Here is a 22,476-nt window from a genome sequence, read left to right on the forward strand (position 1 = left end):
CATCCCCTGAGAAAAAGTTCAAATGTTGCTTCTTTCAGGAACACCTTCCCTGACCCACTCACAGTGAACCCCAGTTAGCTGTTCTCAGAGAATAACAGATAACCCTGTCACGTGGCACTTTATCATGCTTTGCTGTAATTGTCCACCTTCTTAAACTTCCTTGGTCCTACGAGGACAGGGAATACAACTCTCCTTTGTATTCCTAGTGCCCTGAGGACATTTAATAACAGTTGAAAAAAAAAACAACAAATAAAAAAACCTTTGTCACTCTTTTCCCTAACTAATATCATAAGGAACAAGTTCTAAAGATGTTTAATATCTAAGTATGTGTTGCCTTCCTTACACCCTAGCCTTGGTGAGACAAAGGCCTTCATCGGGGCTGTTCCTTCTCGTATATTCTGGGGATAAATTGGTTTAGATCTCAAGAAAGAGGTCTAGGCTAGAAATTATAGATTTGGGTGGCGCATGAGCTTTTCTATCCTGCAGGGAGCATAACCTTTCTAGTTTCTATATTCTAGTTTATAGAATATAAACTAGAAAGGTGCGACAGGTCATACCAGCCTTAGAAATAATAGAAACAGCCGTAATTATTGAGCATGTACAGAATTATCTACCCTGTGATTATTCGTACCATTTTATAGATTAAAAAGCTGAGGTTCAGAGATGTCGTGATAGCTTGTACAAGGTCACACTGTGATGGAATTGGGATTTGAACCCAGGCAGAGTGACACCATGCCGTCTCCCCAACTCACTCTCACTATCATCTACTGTGTACGTCCTACTGATCACATTTTATAACTTAGATTTCACCTTATTTATTATGGGATAATCTGTAATTCAGCATATTATTGTCTATCGATGGCCTTCTGGTGGCTAAATGTTTCAGTTTGCACAGATCATTGGGTCAAATCTCACTTCTCTCACTTAAATTTTTTTTTTTTACATTTCAAGAGATCTGAAAATCTTTCTTTGTCTCTTTCTCTTTCTCAGAGACACACACACACACACACTCACTCACTCACGCACTCACTCTTCTCTCCTACCTGTCTGAAAACAGGCACAGAATTGATCTTACATTTTTGTTGCCATGATTAAATTCATGAGGCAACAGTGCTCTCCTGGCTTCCTTGACACCCACAGTATTATTTAAATCTCAGAGCCAATGTGTGGGAACTCCTTTATATACAACCGAATGACATTATTTCAAGCTCAACTTCTGGGGATTTTGCAACTAGTTTTACTGCTCACAAATTTTTTTTTTAAAGGTGCAAATATTTTTGCTTTCTTCTGTATTCTTTTAAATGTGGATTTTAGTTTTAAACTCATAAGAGTTTCAAAAGCATATCCTTTGGAAAATGAAAGGTATCTATCATCAACATGGTGCAAAATTCTTCGTATTTATTTCATGCGCAAAAAATATCGCTAAATTTTCTTAATTCTGAGAGGTCATGAAGGAGAATTGCCTTCATCTGGAAATGCACCTGCTTACAAAAGTGATTGGTATAGGTAAAACTGCTTAGATAGGACTCCGATTCATTTTGATTATGTTATTGCTGGAATGTCTACTGTAAACCCTTGGTTATTTGGAAACCTCTGGAAGAGAATCATCTTAGATATGTATTTTTTTTCCACATAATTTCCTTCTAAATTTTTTATTGTGGTAAAATACACATAACATTGATCATCTGAGCTATTTCTCAGTGTACAGTTCAGTGGTGTTAAGTACCTTCATATTGTTATGCAACCATTACCACCATCCATCTTTAGAACTCTTCTCATCTTGTAAACCCAAAACTCTATGCACATTAAACTGTAACCGGCAACCATCATTCTACTTTCTGTCTCTATGATTTTGACTATTCTAAGTACCTCATATAATGGAATCATACAATATTTGTCTTTTATAACTGGCTTATTTCCTTTAGCCTAATATTCTCAGGGTTCAACCATGTTGTAGCATATGTCAGAATTTCCTTCCTCTTCAAGGCTGAATGATACCTTATTTTATGCATATGCCACATTTTGCTTATTCATTTTTCCATTGATGAATGATGAATACTTGGGTTACTTCCCTGTTTAGCTATTGTGAATAATGTTGCTATGAACGTGGGCATATAGTGGCTGGTTCTTGTTCTTTTTGTGATGTTCAAGATTCATCAAGATTCAACAGCCTGGTCCTTCATCCATTTGAAACACCACTTTCAATTTGGGCATATATACCTTGAAGTGAATTGCTGACTCATTTAGTAATTCTATTTTTAACTTTTCGAGGAACTGTCATACCGTGTTTCATAGGGCCTGTGCCATTATATATTCCTACCAACAATACAGAAGGATTCCAGTTTCGTCTGTTTTTCTATAATTTTAAATGATCAATTTAAACACTCAAAATTCTGTTACTTTTCATAGAAATCTTAGCAAAATATGGATTGCTATATTTTCCTAACATGTAGTTATTGACATTTTCTTAATGACTGGAATCACATTTACAAAGAAACATGCCTCTGGGGCAAGCATAGGACTGGTTTGAGGCAAAGCTGGGTTTTTAGTACAGGTTTGCCCTGACACCAGATGGCTGCCACGTGAAATGCTTTTTCAATTGCTGAAATGGTTATCATTTTTCTGTCTTCTTTCTTGCTGTTGACTCTCGCTGCTTGCTGGTTTTCATATGCCTGGCTGTAATCTCAGTTTATCTTATAATTTAGGGCTTTTTCTTGCCATTTGTTTATTGAGGAAATCAGATTATTTATCTAGTAGAATTGTCTGCATTCTGGATTTTGCAGATTATTTCCCCATGGTGTGATTTAACATGATTCTGTATTTCCTTAAGCAGGTAGTTTTGGCCTAGAAGCCTGAGCAGATTCAGATTTTTTGCAAGAATACTTAATAGGTGGTACTATAAGTAGTACTGTGTACGTCCTACTGATCACACCGGGGAACATATAGTGGCTGGTTCTTGTTCTTTTGTGATGTTTGAGATTCATCAGCAGTTTGAGTGTTGCCAGCCTGGTCCATCCCTTATAAAGATTCCCATCAACCTTTTCCATAATGAATGGCTTTAGAAGTTTATCATTGCCTAGAGCGATTTTTTGGTTAGATGTTCAAAAAGATGACATTCCAAGTCTATATCACTTATGCATTTATTAGCTAAAGAACTTTTCCACATCAGCTATGATTTCCCTGAGAAGGATCTTTTATAGGAAAGGTAAATTAAATGCTTGATTCTAAGTTTATATCCCCTATTTTCTTGAATAACTTGTCATGAAGTGTGTGTGTGTGTGTGTATGTGTGCATGTGTGTGTGTTTAAAAGCATCTTTATAAACCTATGGATTTAAAAACGATTCGACATGTTTTAATTCATTGCAGTTATCATTTTGACCCTCAAATTGTACCATCTTTCTCTAGGAGGAGCCCTGATTTGAGGCTTCTAGTCTTCATGGCGGAGATAACCCATAGGGTCATCTCACCGGCTCACTCCCAATAACTGCCCTGGGAGTTCTGGAAGCCGGGTTGAGGCTTTTTTTGGAGCTCAGCAAGAAAGACCACTGGAATCATGTAGCCACTTCCACTGTAGGAAATGCAGTGGTGGGGGGCAATGGTAGTAATAGTGGGAGCAAAAGATAAACACCTTGCATTTTCGTTTTCAAGCTATGGGCCGGACACACTTGTCAGAAGTGGCTGTAAAATAGGAAAAACTAAATGGGCATTGAAGGGCTCTTCTGAGAGTAAAAAGCATTTATTTTTTTTTTAACCGATTTGTTTACTCTCTGATTCTTAGAGGGATTCAGATAATTAAGAATATCAAGTAAGGATGAATTCTGGCTAAGTGATTTTTTTAAAAACAGTAATTAGGAATTCCAATGCACAAAATGATTATTCTTGTATTTTCTTCCTTGTTTTCGATTAACCAAGAAGAATAAAATTCTATATTATACAGTTTGGGAAGCTTTTTGAGGAAGTTGAGGGAGTCGTTAATTTAGGGAACTCACTAATAAGAAAGGCAATAAATAGATGAAACAAAAATATAATTATAGGTTTTTATAGAAAAATACATGTTATTTATATGTAATTTAATGTGTTTTATCTTTATATATTACATATAATATATAAGATATATGTAATATTATATATTATAAAAATATATACTGGCATACCTCAGAGATATTGTGGGTTCAGTTTCAGACCCCTGCAATAAAACAGGTATCGCAATAAAGCAAGTCACACAAGTTTTTCAGTTTCCTAGTGTATGTAAAAGTTGTGTTTATGTTGTACTATGGACTATTAAGTGTGCAATAGCATTATGTCTAATGAAACAACGTATACACCTTAATTAAAAATACTTTATTGCTAAAAAATGCTAACCATCACCTGAATCTTCAGCAAGTCACAATCTTTTTGCTTGTGGAGAGTCTTGCTTTGATGATGGCCTTTGACTGATCAGAATGATTGTTGCTGAAAATTGGGGGTGCTATTGCAGTTTCCAAAATAATGCAACAGTGAAGTTTGTCACATCAATTGATTCTTCCTTTCACAAACAATTCCTCTGTAGCATGTGATGCTGTTGGATAGCATTTGACCCACATTAGAACTTCTTTCAAAATTGGAGTCAGTCCTCTCAAACGCTGCCTTTGCTTCATCAGTTAAGTTTATGTAATTTTCTAAATCCTATTTTGTCATTTCACCAATCTTCGCAGCATCTCACCAGGAGTAAATTTCATCTCAAGAAATATTTTCTTTACTCATCCATAACAATAAACTCTTCTGTTCAAGTTTTATCGTGAGATTGTAACAATTCAGTCACATCTTCAGCTTCCATTCTAATTCTAGTTCTCTTGCTACTTCCACCACATCTGCAGTTACTTCCTCTACTAAAGGCTTGGGCCCCTCAAAGTCATCTCTGAGGGTTGGAATCAACTTCTTCCAAACTCCCATTAGTGTTGATATTTTCATCTTTTTCTATGAGTCATGAATGTTCTTAATGGCATCTAGAATGGTAAATCCTTTCCAGAATGTTTTCATTTTACTTCCCCAGGTCCATCAGATGATCTACCATCTATGGCAGCTATAGCCTTATGAAATGTATTTCTTAAATAATAAGAAATGAAAGTCAAAATTACCCCTTTGATCCGTGGACTGTCGAATGGATGTTAGCAAGCATGAAAACAACATTAACCTCATTGTCTATCTCCCTCAGAGCTCTTGGGTGATCAGGTGCATTGTCAGTGAGCAGTAATATTTTGAAAGTAATCCTTCTTCCTGAGCAGGCGTTCTCAACCGTGGGCTTAAAATATTCAGTAAACCATCTTGTAAACAGGTGTGCTGTCATCCATGCTTTGTTATTCCATTTATAGAGCACACACAGAGTAGATTTAACATATTCTTAAGGGCCCTAAAATTTTTAGAATAGTAAATGAGTATTAGCTTCATCTTAAAGTCACCAACTGCATTAGCTCCTGACAAGAGTGTCAGCCTGTCCTTTGAAACTCTGAGGCCATTGGCTTCTCTCTAGCTGTGAAAGTCTGAAATGGCATCTTCTTTTAATATACATCTGTTTGGTCTATGTTGGAAATCTGTTGTTCAGTGTAGCCACCTTTATTATTTATCTTAGGTCTTCTGGATAACTTGCTATAGCTGCTACATTAGCACTTGCTGTTTTATATTGCACTTTCATGTTATGGAGACAGCTTCTTCCCTTAAACCTCGTGAACCAACCTCTGCTAGCTTCAAACTTTCCTTCTGAAGCTTCCTCACCTCTCTCAGCCTTCTTAGAATTAAAGAGTTAGGACCTTGTTCTAAGTTTGGCTTTGGCTTAAGGGAATGTTGTGGTTGGTTTGATCGTCTATCCAGACCACTAAAACTTTCTCTGTATCGGGAATAAGGCTGTTTCGCTTTCTTATCACTCATGTGTTCAAAGTAGTAGCACTTGTAATTTCCTTTAAGAACTTTTCCTTTACATTCACAACTTAGCTAACTGTTTGGTGCAAGAGGCCTAGCTTTCAGCCTGTCTCAGCTTTTGGTATGCCTTCTTCACTAAGCTTAATCATTTCTAGCTTTTGATTTAAAGTGAGAGATGTGGGACTCCTCCTTTCATTTGAACAGTTAGAGGCTGTAGGGTTATTAATTGGCTTAATTTCAATATTGCTGTTTCTTGGAATGGGGAGGCCCAAGGAGAGGGAGGGAGGTGAGGAATGGCTGGTCAGCCCAGCAGAGTCCACACAACATTTATCAATTAAGTTCCCCATCTTATTATAAACAATTACAATAATAACATCGAAGATCAGTGATCACAAATCACCATAAGAAATAGAATAATAAAAGAGTTTGAAATATTGTGAGAGTTATCAAAATGTCACACAGAGATGTGAAATTAGCAAATGCTGTTGAAAAAATGGCACTGATAGTCTTGCTCAGTGCAGGGTTGCCACAAACCTTAAGTTCGTTAAAAACGCAGTATTTGAGAAGTGCAATAAAGTAAAGTACAATAAAATGGAGTATGCTTGTAACATATATTTTTCTACAAAAACTCACAGTTATATGTGTATGGTGAAGAGATGGTGTCTACAATAAGAAAGCATGAGCCTAAGTCCAAGTCCTAGCCCTTATTACTATTACATGAGCCTTAAGACTAATCTGTAAAATGGAACGTAATACTTGTTCTGCATAGCTCAAGGGCTTGTTACGAAAATTAAATGTGATAATGTAAATGCTTTACAAAATGTTCAATTTTTTTATTGTATCTGCTCAATATTGGGGGTGCTAAATATTTAGTTATAAGAATGATTAAAGTGAATGGATTCAAATGGAAGAGACTAGTCACGCTTTGTCAATGAGGCAAAGCTTACTGAGTTTGAGGTAGGAAAAAAGATGTGATCAGTGGGAAAAAAGCAGGATAAGTAATCCCATGTGCACTGTTTCAGAACTGGGCCAGAGTAAAGCCTATAGATTTACTTGGTTGTGGTAAAGCTCCTGAGAGCCTGTGTGTTAGTCAGGCAGTTATCGAAGGCACAGGTGGTGGTGGACATTAAACTCTATGATTAGGAGCTTTAATTTGATCTTGAAGGTAATTAAGCCCCACTGCTGGGCTCTGGGAAGGGATGTTATCTGAGGTCAGCATTCTGAGTGCTAGCTTCGGCCTAATTTGAAGGTAAAGAACAGCAAGCAGACGGTTAAGGAGATTAAACAAAAATATAGCCTTCAATCCTCCATGTGTTGCCACTTCCTAAAATGACCTTTTAAAGTGTTTAGTGTCTGAATTCAGGTCACATCATCAGCATGACCATTTGGAGGAGAATAGTGATTGCTTTCCCGCCTATGTTTATCTCTGAAGAGTGGCATATATTATTTAATAAGTGCCATTAAAACCATCAACAGCATGGTCTAGTGGAAGGGGTACTGGGCTAGTATAGTCTGACCATATGTTTGAGTTCTAACTCTAAATTGACTAGGAATTGAAGGTGAAACCAAATAAAGGAGTCAAGTTGCAGGTGACACGATCACAGGATTTTGTGCATGTGTTTCAGGTGTCTATAGTACACCTGTGTTATAAAAGGTGCCATGCTAAATGGCACTATAAATGTGAATGGAATATATATATGCCTTATCCTCAGAAGCTTATTGATTAATGGAAAAAAGATGCATATAGAGAATCATAATGACGATGGTGACGATGGTGATGATGATCACATAAAATAAGTGAGAGGTAGTAGAAAAGTAACCCCCCCCCCAAAAAAAAGATAAATAATATTGGGTCTAGATGAAGAATAGGGCAAAGCATTTCCTGTACCCATGACACTAACTATTTTATTCATTAATCAGTTTGAATATCCATTAACATATTATAAGCTGTAATTAAGTTTTGATTATCTTTAGAGGTATATAATTAGAGGAAGGTACCACAAACATCTAATTCTGTATAGAACCATAAAAAATATTTTTTTTAAGTGAGGGATCTCAGAGACTATCTATTTCAACACTTTAATTTCATGGATTAGGAAATTGGGATCAAAGAGAAAAGTGGTTGGATGTAAAAGGTAGAACCAGGACAGAACTCAGCTATAAGGGATATTTACAGGAAAAATAATAATTCAATTTTTGTTACCTCAAGAAAGTGGTAGTACTTTAGTGCTGTTAAAAAGCCAAATCAGACTTTTCTGGATTTCTGTTGTTGTTCATCTGAAAACTTAATTAAATTAAAGTTTAAAAAATTACATGCTCTCTTCGTTAGAAATTTGCAGGGGGTGTATTTTGTCTCAAATAAATTTAGAAGTTTCTAATTTTAGTCATTTATTTAAAATTTTGGGTATTTTATTTTAATTTTGCTGAATTAAAATTTTGATATGTGAATTATATAGGAACATGAAAAACAATGTAATTATACATGTGTAATTGGCATAAAAAACATGGATAAGAAACAAAATTTTTGGAATCAATATCAAAAAATTATTCAGTGTAAATCTTAACTGATTTAGTAGGTAATATTGCAACAGTATGAATAATTGGCAAGACTGTGCATTTAATTCTGTCAAGAGATTTGAATAAACAAGTTTAAAATAAGTAAGGAAATAACACAGACTAGGTAAAAGGATGTATTCATAATTGAGATGAAGGAGGGACGTTTCATTAAAACAGACTGGTGTTTCTCAGTGCACTGTGAAAAATGCAGATTTCTGAACCACTCCCCTGATTTACCAAATCAGAGTCTCTAGCATGTGACAGGCTCTCTTAGTTGGTCTTGATGCACACTAGGGACATTTTCAAGGGGCAAGAATATGTTTCTAATGTGTCATGCTGTTATTGGTCAAGAAAAGTGGTTAGTGGCTTAACAGAAGGAAACAGGTAATCAGAGTGAGAGACACTTATAAGTAGATAGAGACCTCCATGGAGAATGGGCTCAGCCCCTTGCGCTCCTGTGCTCAAGCTCTCCCTGATCTGTTTCTTGTGCCTTTCACAGCTAGGCTGTTTTCAGCAGTCTACCCTTGGGTCCTCAGTTCTTCTCATTATTCACAGGCTCTTGCTGACCTCAGACATGTAGCGACTCAGAGTCCATGACCCCCATCTACTTCTCTTGAGGTTACCTCTTGCCAGGGCTTTGGCCTTCACATCTACCTGCATCCTGGAATCTGCCCCCAGATTCAAGCTTATCTCTGTATTTTACAGAGCATTTTACAAAGGTCCTGTCATTGTTAAAAGTGGCAAAAAATAAGAAGGAGCAAAATATGAACAGAGATATCCATGTTACTAGTTAAGCCTTTGACTGTGGCTCTGGAAATCAAAGGTACCATGTTGGCCATTTGTTGTTCATTACATTTGACTAATTCAACCCCAGCATCTACCTCACTGAGCAGAATTTACTATTTACCCTGGACTATTTTGTAAAACATGGAATGCTGGCAGCAATAAACTCAGAAATTTGGGGATAAGCATATAGCAATGGTATATATCAAGTCTGAAAGAGGTTGTCCTTTAAACAACGGTCCTAAAAACAGCTAAATATATAGATCCGAACTATAAAAATTATACTTAAGATGTTCTTAGGTTTGAAGCTTTTTTTATTTCTCAAAGAGCTATTTCATTTTCAGAATTCTTGTTTATGTACTTCATTATTTTCTTTTTTATAAAAGTAAATCAGACAGAAAAACCTAGTAAGTTGTGTTTAGTGTTCATAACCCAAGAAATGACATTTCCAGCTAATTAGGCTGCCCTATCCTGAGAGCTTTTGCAGATGTAGTTCAATTAGAGAAATAGATGGGCTGCAGAATTCGGCTAAAGCTGTCTGACCCTAGCGCAGCGCCCCCACCGTGAAAGACAACACCTCCCTGCTGACATCAGAGGGAGATTAGATTTCTTAAGAACCATGAAGAGATCAAACATTGTCCCCTGTTAAAATACACACACCTCTACTTCAAATAAATCATCTTCTCTTTTAGATCAAAACTTCTGCAGTCTGAGGAAAGGCAACTGCAGAGGCAGCGTGTGTGGGCAAGACCTTAAGTCCCATTTGTGCACGTGTGCGGAGGGATATGCTTTAAGCCAGGACGGAAAGTATTGTGAAGGTAACATGCGGTCTCTAACTGAAGCATGGACACCCACCTGAGCCAGTGGCTGGTCTGTAGTGTGTCACGCAGAGCCTCAGTGTGAAACCGATTTCATTCTCCTACTCCTTCTTTTCCCAGAAAAACAATTTTATTCCCCGCTTCCCTGTTTTTACAGCCTTTGTAATACTTTCAGATCTTCTTTATATCTTGTGTTCCTACATCGAATGATTCGAGGCTTCTCAGCGGTCTTCTGAGTGGACTCCATGGACCTTTGTGGGTTCGACCATGTGCTAGTTCCATAGCTATCACAAGATTCTTAGAGTATTTGACTCCACATCTCTCCCATGAAGGTCTAGTGGGAACCTAGGAAAACTGTGGAGCAGGCTGATCATCTAGGGCTCCTCCTATTTGAGACCTTAGGCCAAATTTAAGGAGCCTAGGAGAAGTTCCGAGCCTTTCTACGGGGAACCTCAGTGAGCTACTAATGAAAAGAATCCAATGGCTGCAGCACAGATTCAGTAGAAGTAGCTGGGGTGACTTGAGGTCAACCCAACACATACCCCTTACTATAGTGCCCTGCTTACCTGGGACTAGACAGAGGATGCCATCTCATAGAACAGTGACCTGAAGGCTGATTGTCAGCCTGAGGGACACTGCTAGGGAGTGTGCCCACATTAAGGTGAGGAGTCCTGTCAGCATTGTGAGGCTGAAGAGCAGAGCATGAGTGTCTATACTTGTCAAGAACTTTCAACAGCCCTGCCTTAAGTGACTATATTTTTCCAGGGGAAATAGTACTACTTTTTCCCAATGATAATTTTAGTATTAAAATCTGTATTAGAAAGTATAAACTATGACAGTATAAAAATGGTTTTTATGATAATTGAACTGATTTCTTTCACCGTTTGCTGGTGTAGCAAAAACAGTCTTTCCATGGTCAGGTACAACAGATGCAAGTATGAGATACCCTAATTTGGGCTGACTTAGTGATGCTATGATTTATTTTAAAAGAACAACCATCTGACTGTGTTTTGCCATTGTCATTGTGTAGATGTTAATGAATGTGCTCTTTGGAACCATGGCTGTACTCTTGGGTGTGAAAACATCCCTGGATCCTATTATTGCACATGCCCTGTAGGATTTGTTCTGCTTCCTGATGGAAAACGGTGTCACCGTAAGTCACAACAAGTATTTATTGTGTTATTTCCTTCCTTTTCACTGATATTTCTTTTCTTAATTAAAATTTTTTTTTATTTTTTTATTTTTTAGATGAGGCAACCCTTGGTTGACCTCACAGATTGCAAGGACCTTGGCAGTTTACAATCCCTTATTTTTTTTTAATTTTTATTTTTTACACCTACAGCACCTGGTCTTCCTAGGTGGTCTCCCATCCAAGTACTAACCAGGTCTGACCCTGCTTAGCTTCTGAGATGGAATCGGGCTTGTTCGGTGCAGCATGGCAATAGACTTCACTCATATTTCTAAAGTGGCTGTGGTCTGGGTTGGTGGTCCTCGATCAGCAGTATGCATCAGAGTTACCTTGGAGTTTTATTTTGTTTTGCTTTTTAAAACATGAATGACTGGACTTTATCCCAGATCTATTAAATCAAAACCTCCAAGGTTGGGAAACAAGCATATACATATATTTTTTTCCTGTTTCTTTATCCATATTTTATTATATTTTATCATATATCACTGAAGGATAAACATGTAAAAAACCACAAACATGATGTATTATTATGTCTAAAACAATAAACTACCTGTAATTCTCTAATATCATCTAATATCCAGTCAGTTTTCAGGTATAACCATAATACCATTATCACACCTAAAAAATAATAATTCTTTAATAACACCAAATATGTCATCGGTTTTCAAATTATCTTAAAAATTTTTTTAAAAATTGCTTTTTTGACTAAGTGTCCAGACAAACCCCATGTATTGTGTTAGATTGATACACCTCTCTTTTATTCTACAGATTCTCTCTCCTCTTTTTCCCCTTGTTTGTTGAAGAAACCACTTCTTTTCCCTGCAGAGTTTATCACATATTAGATTTTACCGATGGCATGTGTGTGATGTCCCTGTTCTTCTACAAACCCGTAGTTAGATCTAAAGACTTGATTAGACTTGGCTTTGACGTTTTTGGCGAGAATACTTCATAGGTGTGGTTATAGTTCCATCAAGAGTCACGTTATAAACTTCCCTAATAGTTTTTCTTTTTTGTTTTCTCTTTTTCTTTTTAAGAAACAAGCTCTGGATTGTTTTACTAAAGAAAAATTTTTCATAATTTACTTTTCACCAATATGTTCTGGCACATTTCTAATGATATAGAATCACCTGTGTGCATGTTCTGTGGTATTTTCCAATTCTGTGTCCAATTCAGTATGATTGCCATTGTTGTGATGGTCATCAGTTTTGGCCAATATGGTATAGTACTGTATTTCAGATTGCCAAAAGGCTGGGCAGTTGCTGACAAAGATGGCCAGTTTCCTTTTGCCCTGTCTGATCATTTTTAGAGTCTACTTGTACATGCAGAACTTACTTTCCACTTTTCGTAATGAATTGGAGTCCAGAGTTGACTCTAGTGACTTTTCTGTCTTCTTTTCAGCTACCATCTTCCCTCTTGCGGTATAAGACTGCCGCCAACTAAACACACCTTGAAGCTGCCAAGATGGCTGGGGCAAGAAAGAGCCCAGTCATCTGTCAGGAAATGGTCGTAGCAGTCATTATTGATCCTTTCCTAGATTCATTATTTCCTCAAGGTTTTCAAATGGTGATGTCTAGTTCTAGTATTTCCTTTTAATTACTAACTGAAATACCTTTGTAAAGAAAACTTTCTCTCATTAGCTATTTGGTTACTTCAAGATATAATTCTTATAGTTAAGGCAGGATAAATGTTGGATATTTAACATTTTTGATATGTTTCCACCCACTACGGTTGCTATCCTTACCAATGAGCAAACCATCTCCTCTGGCCAGTGGGAGCCTCTGTTTTTGATAATTTTCTTGTTAACTGTAGCACATATTTTCCAGGCTTGTCTTGTACATTCTACATTCTTGACCTGGAATTTGCAGTCTCTCAAGGAGCATTTCTTCCTTTTGATGAGAAACTGTATTTGCAGAACATAATCTGCTACTAACTAGTCATTGTTTCTAGGTCTTTTAAGGTATCAGAGCTAGGAATACACTATTTAAAAGAAGTACATTATGAGTTTATATTCTCAACTCAAATTTAGGATTACATACTCAGATACCTTCTTATAGAATTTTTATCAAATCTACTAGTATAGCTAAGTAGAAAGGAAAGAGCTAAGTAGGAATGTAAATAATGTATATCGTCTAGTCCTGCTTCAGAGATGATGGAGAATAAGTCAGTCTGGATGTCTGGATATCATATATGCTTATGAAATCAGGCACATTAAATGAATAGATGATAATGAATTTCTTGGACATTACCTATTACTTTGGTGCTTGTCTATGGAACTTGACCTTCTTCTAAAACCATGTGGTTTACCTGTTGGCAAATATACTTAAGTGCATAGTGCTAATGTATTATAGAGTCTATGATGTGCCATGCACGACGCACATAATCTCATTTGATTGCCAAAACTTCTAGAACGTCTATGGTATATATTTTACATTTTAATCTTTGATGTACTTGGAATTTATTTTGATATATGTTATAGGGTAGGAATTTAACTTTTACTCCAAATCATTACTCAGTTATTTCTCGACCATTTATTGAATTATTTTTCATGCTCAATGATTTAAAATACCTTACTAATATGCTATATTATTACATGTACTTGAATATTTTCTAAAATGAGCTTTCTATCTGGTTCTGTTATCCTCTCTGTCTATTTCCTCACTCATTACCCACTCTCTTAATTATTATACCTTTATGATACATTTCAATATTTGCTAAGCGTCTCTCACTTCATTCTATACCTAACACAGTCTTACAGTATTCTTGGTTTTCCCTACTCATACAATTTGTTTTCCAAATGAACTTGAGAATCATTTGCACAAGTTCCATTGAAAATATTTGGGGATTTTGATAACTAATAACTTTTAAAAATATTATTTGACATAAAAGAAATTTAGAGGAAAGTAAACTCATCTTCTATAATCAGAAGTTTTGCTTTAAATTTTTTCAATTTGAAATTTTTTCTTTTAACATCTCCGTTACCATAGCAATTCATAAATATTTGATCTTTATTTAACTTACTCTTTACAGAATGGCATTTTTTATTAGCAAATGATTTTACTAAATTTCCATAAATCTGATTTAACACTAACCTTGACCTTATTCTTTGTTAATTAGAGTTAATTTCCTGTCCAAGCAATGCATCTGAATGCAGCCATGAGTGCGTTCTGACTTCAGATGGTCCCATATGTTTCTGTCCTGAAGGTTCAGTGCTTGGGACAGATGGAAAAACATGTAGTGGTAAGTTTATTTACCTTTTGTTTGTTTGGAAATATTCATTTTCTAAGTGATAGTAAAAATTCCATCTTATTGGCAAAAGAAAATAGATTATCCAATATTATACACTGGAAGATATTTATTCAATGGATTAACATAGATTTAAGTAAGATTTTTTTTGTTTTGTTTTGGTTTTAGATAGCAAGTATAGTGGTTATGAACAAGGATTTTGAAATTAGACAGCCAGAGGTAGCACAATCGGTTACTACCAATGTTATTTCAAACTAGCCCTCTCTTGATGTCAATTTCCTTATCTGTAGAGGTTAACAATACCTGCCTCTTGGGTTTGTGGCCAGGATTAAACAGATGGTGGATGCAATGTGCTTAGCCTGTTTCTTGCACCTATAAGTACCTTTCTACTTTTATCTTCATAGACTTAAGCATATATAGGACTGGATGTAACTCATAATTGTCAGAAGAGTTACATGTGACTTTTTTTTTTGAAATGAAGCAAAAGAAGTCAAGAGGCCAAAAATGTGAGAGAGAAAAAATATATATTACTCATTAGGAAGAGTTAGAGCTGCCAAACTCATCAACATGTATTTCATATCCCAGCCAGCTACCAGTGTACTTGTTCCTGAGCTCAGTGGTAGAACAAGAAGACAAGGGCCATTGGGATATGTAGGATTAACATTCAAGATATCGGGTTATAGGGAAGTGGAATATGGTGACATTTTGCTTCTAATCTCTGAAAAATAAACTTGATTGCAGCAGTATGAATGATTGTGAAAATGGTTTGAAAAATTAACGTGTACTTGGCTCCTTTCAATATTTTGATGAGAAATTGTTACATTTTTGATTGACATAGCATCATTACCAAGCCATTGTTTTGTTTGTTTGTTTGTTTGTTTTTGTAGGCTGTTCATCACCTGATAATGGTGGATGTAGCCAGCTCTGCATCCCTCTCAGCCCAGTATCTTGGGAATGTGGTTGCCACCCTGGCTATGACCTACAACTGGACAAAAAAAGCTGTGCAGCTTCAGGTTAGTGCTGAGGGTGTTTGAAAGTGCTATTTTCCAATTCTCAGGATATTAGTTAGTGTAACATAAGCTGAGCTCTGAAAAGTTCATTTAGAAAGAGAGCATTAAGTTGCTTTTGGCTTCTGAGTAGAAAGTCTGATTTTTTATTTTTGGAAATGGAGAACATCACATTATACATATAAATAATATAAATAATAACCATGTTTTTGAGGAATATTTAGAAGCAAATTAGTATTTGGCAAAGATTTGCTATAATATCAAGTATGGTATTCCAGTATATGTGAAAGTCCAGAATAGACTATATATATGTATATAAACATATCACTTTATTGTTAAGAGTAATTTAATAAATATTTGTTGATTGATTTGATTTTCAACTCTCCAGTGATTGTACTAATAATAATACTCTGACAAATTCTGTTCTTTTTATGTCAAAATTTAAGATGAAGTATGCTTCAACTATTTTTTCATCTTCTGATATTACATCTCTTATGTCCTTCAATAGCCTCGAGATCCTAGATTTATACCAATTGATTTTCTCTCTCCTGAGGTTTATCATGCTTGTAATCTGGGATAACATAATGATGAGCCTGTAGAGCTTGCCTTATTGAGAGCCCAATACTCTTAACTTCTCAGGGCCCTAGTTAATATAGCATAATCTGAGATCTGAAAATTAACAAGGGTCTTGTTATTAACTCAAATAATTATTCTTCCCTTTCAGAAGTGCCTAGGCCTGAGAAAAGCATTTATTTCAATACAAATTAATGCAGTCTGCTAATATTAATATGTTTCAGTATGTGTGAATTAAGGAGATTACAGCACTAAAACTTGCACTGTTTAGTTACAGTGTTGGTTATTTAATGCTGGCTCTTTCTATAAGTAATTTGTATTTTGAAAGCAGGCACCTGCTTTTAGACAGGGAGGAATCTGGTGATAAAAATTCTTTCTCATGAAAGAGGAACTCTTCTTTTCTGTCTTAACGTACACCAACTTCTGGGAAATTAAGAAAAGAAGCACTGCAGAAATTAAGGAAGAGGGCGCAATCAAAGGAAAGAGTCAGAAGTGCCTTTTGGGTTTTAAGGCGTATTTTAAATGGAGCCGTATTTGAATTTGGTTATCAGGACCACAACCATTTTTGCTGTTTGCCAATTCTCAAGATATTCGACACATGCATTTTGATGGAACAGATTATGGAACCCTGCTCAGCCAGCAAATGGGAACGGTTTTCGCCATAGATCATGACCCTGTGGAAAATAAGGTATGATTTTGTCGCTTGAACAGATGTGCGTTTTAAGGACGGAGTGGAGGATTTTACCCTAACAGATGACCTCGGCTACTTGAAAATCCTCTGCTAAGCTCTGATCCATTAGGCACAGAAAAATTTAAATATAGATATTGAAACATTATTTGATGAACTCTAAGGACTTTCTGTTATCATAACCCTGGTCCTCGATGTAATTCAGCCATTTCATTGAAGATGATTGAGTAGGACCTTAAGTTTAGTTTCCTTTCTGGAGATGAGGATGGGAACCTAGCACAGTGTCGTACACATAGCAGGAGCCCAGAAATAGTTTTTGCTGGTAGTAAGAGAAATGGGAGTTTGGGGTGGGGCATAGAAAGTATGGATTAGTAGTTTGCATTTAGTATATATCATTGAGGAAAGGAATTCAGTGACTTCTTAACCATGAAAATCAGGAAACTTAAGCTTTATGGCTCACATGAGAATGGCAGTCTAAATCATGATATCATTTACCTAATAATCAGTTTTTACATGAAGTTTTTATATATAACTTAGGATTTCTATATTATCAACCTAATTAGCTGACTATTTGGTCTTTAATTTCTTAGTTGTATTTGTGCTGTTAGAATGTACTTGAAATATGTTACAGTGTTTTCTGGAAATTAATCCCTCAATATTTATAAATTTACAGAGTTATTAATCTCACTCCACAATTAGTTATTATTAGATTAATTCCCAGAATTTTAAACTTTGTGCTTTTATTTCTTCCTGATTTGAAGCAGTCTGGTAAATGGATAAAGAAGAATGAAGCAAATTAATTCTGTGTTTAATTGGTATAGCTCAATGGCCAGATATAACTATTTTTGCAAATAGAAGTTTAATAATTAAAAAAAGTAGTTTCTTTTTTTCTGAGCTGAATCTATATGACTCCATGGAAGAATTATAATAACAGGAAAAAATACTTAATAGAAAAAATTAGTTCAATATTCCTTTATTACCAAACTAGTTTTTTGCTGAGCAGTCAGTATTTTTACAACTAGGTGAATAAGGAGACTTAAAATGAACCTTGAGTCATGTGGCGGTTTTTTATTTCTCTGGTCAATGTTCTCATTTTCTTGCTTCTCAAATGGTGTTCCTTGGACCAGTGGCCTTAACGTCACTTGGAGCTTGTTAGACCTGCAATTCTCAAGCTCCACCTCTGATTACTGAATCAGAGTCTGCATTTTAACAAGATTCCCAGGAGATTCATGTGCACATTCGAATTTGAGAAGCAGAGCTTAGAGGAGAGTTTTTTAATATACTCATTTTGTATTATGGAATAGAATCTTTTCTATTTTATCTAGAAAGATGATAACCCATTATTTAATGAATTATCATTTTTGTGAATACTCCCATCATTCATTATAAGTTGATGTACCAGTTAAAAGTTCACAAATGCTATCATTGTCAGCTGACCCATAGCAGTTTTTAACAATCTCATTAAATACTTGTACCTGTTTGATAATCTGCATACTAGACTGAGAAAGAACTTTGCACCTGCAAGGTATATTCTGTTGCACTATATCCAATGTGGATTATTAAATGAATTTGTATAAGATTAGAGATGACAAAAGATCTTAACAAATATCTAGTTTAACTTCATTATTTTTATAGTCAAGAAAATTGAGATTTAATGACTTGGCCAAGACAATCGAACAAATAAGTGGTGAACCTGGGAGGAACCTATGTCGCCTGACTTGCACCAAAGTGGAGTGCTGTGGACCGAGCATTAGAAGATATGGCTCAGCATGTAGTCCCCATTAAACTACCAATCATTGCTCTCTTTCAGGTTGTAGAAGCCTAGGGTTCAAGTACAATGGCTTTGTTATTGACCAGTGATCAAAGATTAATAAATTACCAGTAGCAATAGAACTGTGTACCCGGTGTAGGGCTAAGGAGTTTTATATATTACATGAATGCACATGATTATAATGGATATTATTATCCTCAATTTACCAATGAGGGACCTCAGACTCTGCAACATTGACTAACTTGCTTAAGTTGACACGTATCTGGGAAGCAGTATAGTTGGAGCTCAGTTGCAGGTGTGTCTATGTCCAAAGCCAGGCTCTTAACGATTCCACTGTATGATATTCAACCCATTTGCATGCATTCCATATTCATTTTTTAAAACAAAGCAGACTGAAATTCCTGTGTTCTCTCTTGTAGGTATACTTTGCCCATACAGCCCTCAAGTGCATAGAGAGAGCAAATATGGATGGTTCCCAGAGAGAAAGGCTTATCGAGGAAGCAGTAGATGTGCCAGAAGGTCTTGCTATAGACTGGATTGACCGTAAACTCTATTGGACAGACAGAGGGTACGTTTCTTCCTTCAGTTCTTAGCCACAGGGGATGGGATTGATGGGATAGGTGACACAGCTGGCTTCATCCTCCACTTTGAACACAGGGGACCTGGCTGGGATTGGAGGATGCCCCAAAGCTGTCCACGCTCCCCACCACCCTTCCCTACCACCAAGCAGGATGTTTCTCTTTTCATCATAATTGGATCTGTAGCCACAGAATTTTAAGGACCGAGAAAGTAACATGTGTTTTGCACTTTAGGCTATTGTAATCAGAGAAACGCAAAAGCTGTCTGAATACGGTCCACAAGCATTCTTTGAGCATCTGCTATGGATAGGGCGCTCTCTCAGGTAACAAGAGAGATATGAAGGGGCATGAGGAGTGTTCCATCTTTTCAGTTGGCTCACAGTTTAGCTGGGAAATAAGATACATATACAAGGAAAAAACTAATACAAATGCTTGGCCTAAATTTCAGTACAAGAAATGTCCTAGGGTTTATGGCCATGCCACTCTGAACGTGCCTGATCTCATCTGATCTCCAAAGCTAAGCAGGGCTGGGCCTGGTTTGTACTTGGATGGGAGACCACCTAGGAATATCAAGTGCTGTAGGCGTTAAAAAAAAAATGTCGTAAGGCCATGAACGAATAATTGCCAAATGAGGTGTTACACTCAGAGGGAGTGCTGGAAGGAGCTTGAGGGATCAACTGGCTCAGACTCCCCATTTTGAAGATAGAGAAACTTAGGCTTGGAAAAGCCGAGTGATTTATTCAAGTTACACAACATAAAAGCGACAAACCTTAGACTTGAATCTACATTCTGGCTCTCTGTTAAGTTACATGAAGTAGAGAATGAGAGCTTCGTGCTGGAATTGTGAGGAAAGTTCTTGTGAAAATGGAGAAATGGTCTGCTTCCCCTTTAGTGGGAAATGACAGAGCCAGAGAGAAGCTGTGGTGTTTCTGTCTTGGGGCATACTGCTCTTGGGGCTGCAGGAAGGGCTGCTGCACGTGCGTGTATGTGTGAGGTGGCCTATGTGAACCCCAAGAATGTGGGGTTAGGGGGAGGGTGCAGGAAGTGCCTGCAGCCCTCATGCGTACTGTGAGAGCCCCCTTCCCTGCTTCTGAGAGAGGAAGCTAACCACAGAGCACCTTGCAGGAGAGCATCGGAGATGCTCTGTGTTAGAGGATATTTTCCCAGAGTCACTTAAAACTATAAAGTGAAATCGTGGCCAACCTGAATATCTAATACTTATGCAATTATGTTAAAAGAAAGAAAAATTCATTAGGGTTTCACGTCTGTGAAATCGGCGTCTCAACAGAGGGAGAAGTCCCAGGGAGCAGGCTTATATGCTTGGGGGTAGGCTTTCTATGTCTCAGAAAATTTCTTTTTGTCTGGATAACCCATGGGAAACAAATACGTTTTTAAAAATTAGCCATGTGTATGGTGTGATGTACAGTTATCAATAATATGGCACATTTATATCTAGTGAGCATATTTTTGTACATTCATTTGTTCATTTAACCATACCTTCATTCTTTTATTCTTTGGATGTGTATTTATTGAATAAATGAAATGTTCCAGATACTGCTCTAAGAGTTTTATATCCATACCATTGAATCTTCAAATGGTAAATTTTCTTATCTCCAACTTAAAGATTAAAAAAATTGAGAATTAAAGAGGTAAAAATAACTTTACCAAGGTCAAACAGCCGGCAGATAGTGCATCTGGAATTTGAACTTAAGGATGACCATTTCAAAGCTTGAAATCTTAATAATCATAAATATGTGCTACCATCCCCAACAAGAGTTGATTAAAATGTGTTCAAACCGGAGTCATTTAACAAATGAAAATCAACTTCAGTTGTAATAATGATAAAAATCATAATAACAGCCTCCTCTGTGTTAAACCTATTTAAAAGGACATTTAAAATGTCAGCTGTGCATAATCACAGAGCTTGTACATGGCTGTTCTCAGAAAAGTAAACGTTGATCAGGACAGCAGATGTTAGCCACTATCGACCCCTCTTAAGGATGCTGGGTCTCCTCGTATTTCCCACATTTGCCTGGCCCCTCTAATTTTAACAGTGTTTAATTAATAGCACCATGGGACCTACTGCTGAGGTGATGTCTTTAGGAGATAGACAGGCGCTATATCCTGGAGAAGAAGATCTCAGATTCCCCAGTTCACTGACTTCAGTAATAACAAGCCCTTCTGAAGTCCTCTTTCCTCTAAAGGCAGCTGCTAAAAGAAAACCTTTAATTTGTCTGGAAATGAAAGGTTTATAGTTTGAAAACCTTGATATTAGCTAGAAATTGGATTTAAATAACTGAGATTCCAAGCTTCTGATATTAGATTATATGGTAACTCTTAACCATATTAGATTATATGGTAACTCTTAAAAGAACCAGAGTGGATGCTTTTAGTTTATATTGGCTTAGGAAAAGACAGAGTCAAATTAACATCTAACAGTAGGAAGGAAGCTAATTGATAATTCCACTGGCAATGCTATTATTTAGTACTAAGGAAACCTGATTCCTACAGTCAATTACCCAGTAAAAAAAAAATTAGAGTGAAAAAATATATAAGATATTTGTTTGCACATTCTTTTAAAAGATAACAAAAACTACCATGAGGTGAAAATTACTCTCCCAGGATTTCAGATGGACAACTCTTGTGCTGGAGAGTCTTAGAGGATCCTACTGACCTTGGGACCAATAGGTAGTGGATATAAAGAGAAAGATGTTCCACCAGATTAAGGGTTATGATTGCACTCGTCTGAGCCCGACTGTCCGTGCTCGTCTTTGCTTTCTCATTACCAACGCTGGAGTTTGAGATTTGCTTTCTGGCTAAATCAAATAGAAATGTATTATTGGATGAATCCCTTGGGGAGCTTTGAAAGTAAATTCCAGCAATCTTGCCTGAGACAGCTCCAGAGTCAGGAGTTTCTGTTGGTCTCAGTTCTCATTACCTCACTCCTGCTCAAAACAGCAAGAATTTAGAGATGATATAACAATGAGAATAGAACTAACTGTCACGAGCAAATAGCCTCGGAATTCCTTCCCTCCCACCAAAAGAGCAGGCAGTGACAGTTGTATCTGAGTGACTGTGACACATTGAGTTCAAAAATACCTCCCGCCCAGCGGTACCCTTCTGATGACCACTTCATTTGGGATTAAAATTACCTTTTAAAAGTGGCACTAGAGTATAAATGGTTTGGAATTATCCACTGTCCTGACTTGGTGATTTGTAAAGTATATGTGACCCAGCACAGGCTCTGAGCTAATTTTACCTTTACCTTCCTCCTGCCTGTAGACTGTAAGGAGGAATTTGTAAAGCCCCTTCCCTGCCCAGTGGCTAGAAAGTGCACTCTTAATAAGCCACTTACAGAAAATCTCCTTAGCGTT

At 36.7% G+C, this 22,476-nt stretch overlaps 1 protein-coding gene and 1 pseudogene across 2 annotated transcripts in view; both read left to right on the forward strand.

Moving 5' to 3' along the window:
• The window catches only part of EGF (epidermal growth factor), an 82,624-nt gene that overhangs the window by 27,338 nt on the left and 32,810 nt on the right, over positions 1-22,476 (forward strand). Inside the window, exons 6-11 of one of the 2 annotated variants that reach the window (XM_006918920.3) lie at positions 9,928-10,053; positions 11,084-11,206; positions 14,357-14,479; positions 15,373-15,498; positions 16,617-16,753; positions 18,944-19,092. In XM_006918920.3, the coding sequence (XP_006918982.2) occupies positions 9,928-10,053; positions 11,084-11,206; positions 14,357-14,479; positions 15,373-15,498; positions 16,617-16,753; positions 18,944-19,092 (784 nt within the window). The remainder of the gene's footprint in view (positions 1-9,927; positions 10,054-11,083; positions 11,207-14,356; positions 14,480-15,372; positions 15,499-16,616; positions 16,754-18,943; positions 19,093-22,476) is intronic. The other variant, XM_025051803.1, reaches the window with a different exon arrangement.
• On the forward strand, positions 19,569-19,687 carry LOC112485568 (annotated as a pseudogene).

Source organism: Pteropus alecto, unplaced genomic scaffold (genome assembly GCF_000325575.1).
Source record: "Pteropus alecto unplaced genomic scaffold, ASM32557v1 scaffold5, whole genome shotgun sequence".
Lineage (NCBI taxonomy): Eukaryota > Metazoa > Chordata > Mammalia > Chiroptera > Pteropodidae > Pteropus > Pteropus alecto.